Source organism: Choloepus didactylus, chromosome X (genome assembly GCF_015220235.1).
Source record: "Choloepus didactylus isolate mChoDid1 chromosome X, mChoDid1.pri, whole genome shotgun sequence".
Classification (NCBI taxonomy): Eukaryota; Metazoa; Chordata; class Mammalia; order Pilosa; family Megalonychidae; genus Choloepus; species Choloepus didactylus.
This window is the reverse complement of record NC_051334.1, coordinates 99440729-99443873: the sequence shown is the minus strand read 5'-3', so window position 1 is coordinate 99443873 and position 3145 is coordinate 99440729. Positions and strand designations below refer to the sequence as shown.

At 35.7% G+C, this 3145-nt stretch overlaps 1 protein-coding gene across 1 annotated transcript; it reads right to left on the bottom strand.

The window, feature by feature from the left end:
• Positions 1-1336: 1336 nt before the first annotated feature.
• On the bottom strand, positions 1337-2317 carry CPXCR1 (CPX chromosome region candidate 1). The gene is given in 3 exon segments (XM_037821017.1): positions 1337-1777; positions 1779-2146; positions 2149-2317. Coding segments are annotated over 3 exon segments (978 nt in total).
• Positions 2318-3145: the final 828 nt, after the last annotated feature.

Below are 3145 nucleotides of genomic sequence, written 5' to 3'. Positions count from 1 at the left end.
CACAGATGTTTCTGAATTGTAAGTAAAAATATAGGAAATGTCTTAAATATGTGTGGGCATTTGTGCATATGTGTATGAGTGTAGGGTAAAATTGGTATAAGTATAGTAGGTAATAGTGAAAAAATTACAGTTGTATGTTACTAATTTAATACTTGTCCACATCTATCTCAAACTAACCTCTATCAAACTATCCCCTTTCCATGATTCCATGAGTATTCTTTCGTTTTTATTCTGAATCATCAAAATTATTATCTAAATATGGCACATTGATTTATAATACTTTGAATCTATTTTTTTCTAGCCATAGGTCTTTTCACATTGTTGTAAGATTACCTGGTTCAATACCATTAAAATGATTTTTATTGGCTTTGAAGAAAATTTAAGATATTATATGTCCTAGTTTGCTAATGCTGCAGAATGCAAAACACCAGAGATGGATTGGCTTTTATAAAACGGGGATTTATTTCGCTACACAGTTACAGTCTTAAGGCCACAAAGCGTCCAAGGCAACACATCAGCAATCGGGTACCTTCACCGGAGGACGGCCAGTGGTGTCCGGAAAACCTCTGTTAGCTAGGAAGGCAGCTGGTGTCTGCTCCAAAGCTCCGGCCTCAAAACGGCTTTCTCCCAGGACATTCCTTTCCAGCAAGCTTACTTCTCTTCAAAACATCACTCCCAGCTGCACTCTCTTTCTTCCCCCCCGAGTCAGCTCATTTATATGGCTCCACCGATAAGGGCCCACCCTGAATGGGCGGGGCCACGCCTCCATGAGAACATCTCATCAAAATCATTGCCCACAGCTGGGTGGGGCACATTCCAAGCAAATCCAACCATCACCAAAACACCTGCCCCACACAAGACCACAAAGATAATGGCATTTGGGGGACACAATACACTCAAACCGGCACATTATATTTAACAGAATCTCTGGAAACACTTGGCAAGACTTTTTTGATCCTTCAGTATGTGTTGGCTATCTTTGTCAGGATTCTTTGAATTTGGAATCTGGTAATGTTAAAAATATTCCTAACTGCAGAATTAGATGTTATGAAGTAAAAAAAATTGCTTTGTTCAGTTGCTGATCTCATACTGATCAGGGGCCTGATATTTTAATGATCTGTTTGTAATACCACAGAATAAACAGATGTCCTTTTAAGTTGCTCCTCTTTTCCCAAAGGTGTTTCTTACTGATATGTCCTATTAGTTTGTGTACCTTTCTGCAATTCCATCTAATACTACTAAAATTTATTTTCATGAAATTTGCCTCATTTTGGTAGTCATATTAAACCATGAATTATTAGAAATAAAATTTTAAAGTGAATTTCTCCAATTTAACTTAATTTCTGGGAAACCTGCAGGAATGCTGTCTACATTCAACCAAAGTGTTGAAACTATTCCCACAGATAGGACACAGGTATTTCCAACCACTATTAGTGTTTATGATCACAACTCTCATATTATGGTGAGTTCTCAAATGATCCTCAAAAGCTTTCCTACTACATGAGTTTTGAAATTGAGCTCATGGGACATAGAACATCAGCCTCACAAAAACTTGGAATCCATCCTTCCCTTTAGTATCAATGGATTTGTAAAATTTCCCTGATATCATTCTCTCAACAAGGGGATGGTAGTAGTACACTCTCAAAGGCCTTCCAAATATTATGGCTCTCTCACCATAGGTGAGGACATTTGGGTGAGGAAGAAATGCCATATATTTTTTTTTCACCCATATGGAATTTTGGTGACCTACAGCCTGAGAGAAATATCTTCCACACAGGTAGATAGAGAATCATTCTTCTTATCTCATGATTGTTAACGAATAGGATCCTCCATGAAACTGACACTTGGAGAGAAAATTTGGGATTTATGGTAGTATGACAGAAATCACTAGTTTTAATCTCCATTTTCCCTAAATAGAATCTTGATCTATCAATTAAGGGACTGTTACTATCAATTTCTCCTACTGGAATACTCACATAGATAATTCTTCCTAACCCTGGCATAAAAAATATCTATTTTATAGGAATGGGGATACTAATTAGAAGGGACTCTTTTTCTTCTGAATCTTCTTTTTGCAGATCTTTTTGGGTCTTCTCTCCTTCAAGATTATTGTTTTTTGCTTCTTGAGGCACATGATCCTCTTGGATGTTGGTGATTCTGACTCCCTTTTTATTGTGTCAGTTTCTACCTGAGGGATCATATTGGGATCAGCAAATGGAGGCTCTATGCCTGTACTACAGTCATTTAGAGCCTCTTTTTCAGAATTTTTGAGAGCACTGTCAGCTGGTTCATTTCCTTCTTTTGTAGGAGAAGTCATCCTGGGTTCTCTTTGTGAAAAAGAAGATAAAGATCTATTAAATTGAGGAATCCTCCATTTCATAAGAGTGTAGTTTTTTTTTTGTTTTTTTTCCCCTTTCATTTCTTTTTTTAAGAGCAGCTCAATGATTTGGGGGTTGGTTAGCCCAATAAAGACATCTAAGGTGAAAAGCACAAAAAGGCACTTAACACCAATGACAGTACTTATCATATATGGTTACAACAAAGGAAAAATTAATTTTCATGTTACTTTTTTTAGAACATAACTCAAGCTTGATATATATACACAATACATACACAATCTTATGCAAAATACTTTTCATAATTACACTACACATTAAAATATTGGGAACTGAATATCTGTGCAGATTTGTATTTTGACTTAATAGAACAAGAAGATAAGAACATTCAACAAGGGAGGATTACACTGACAATGAAGCTCTGAAAGTTAACAATGTCTTTCTCCTTTTATACTTACCACAGGCTACACAATATCCTGAGAGAGTTCATTATAAGAAAAATGTCAGTCATAGTATTAAGACTAAACTTTGGAAGGAACTAATGAGAAAGCCAATTGGAAGGTGAGACTTCATAATTGTTTTCAAATAAGTGGTCTTAATTTTTCTTCCCTTAGAAAAAGTTTAAATTAGTTTATTATAAATATATCTAAATTATTAATTTTTACAGCTTTCAGGAAAATAACAGCACTTCATTTACACAAATTCTATGAGAAGAGTTCAGTAGAGATAATTAAATGTTAAGTCCTGACTTCCATTCAAGTTCTTGGCACATTCCCTCATCTGTAAGAGCACAGCATGCCTGGATATGC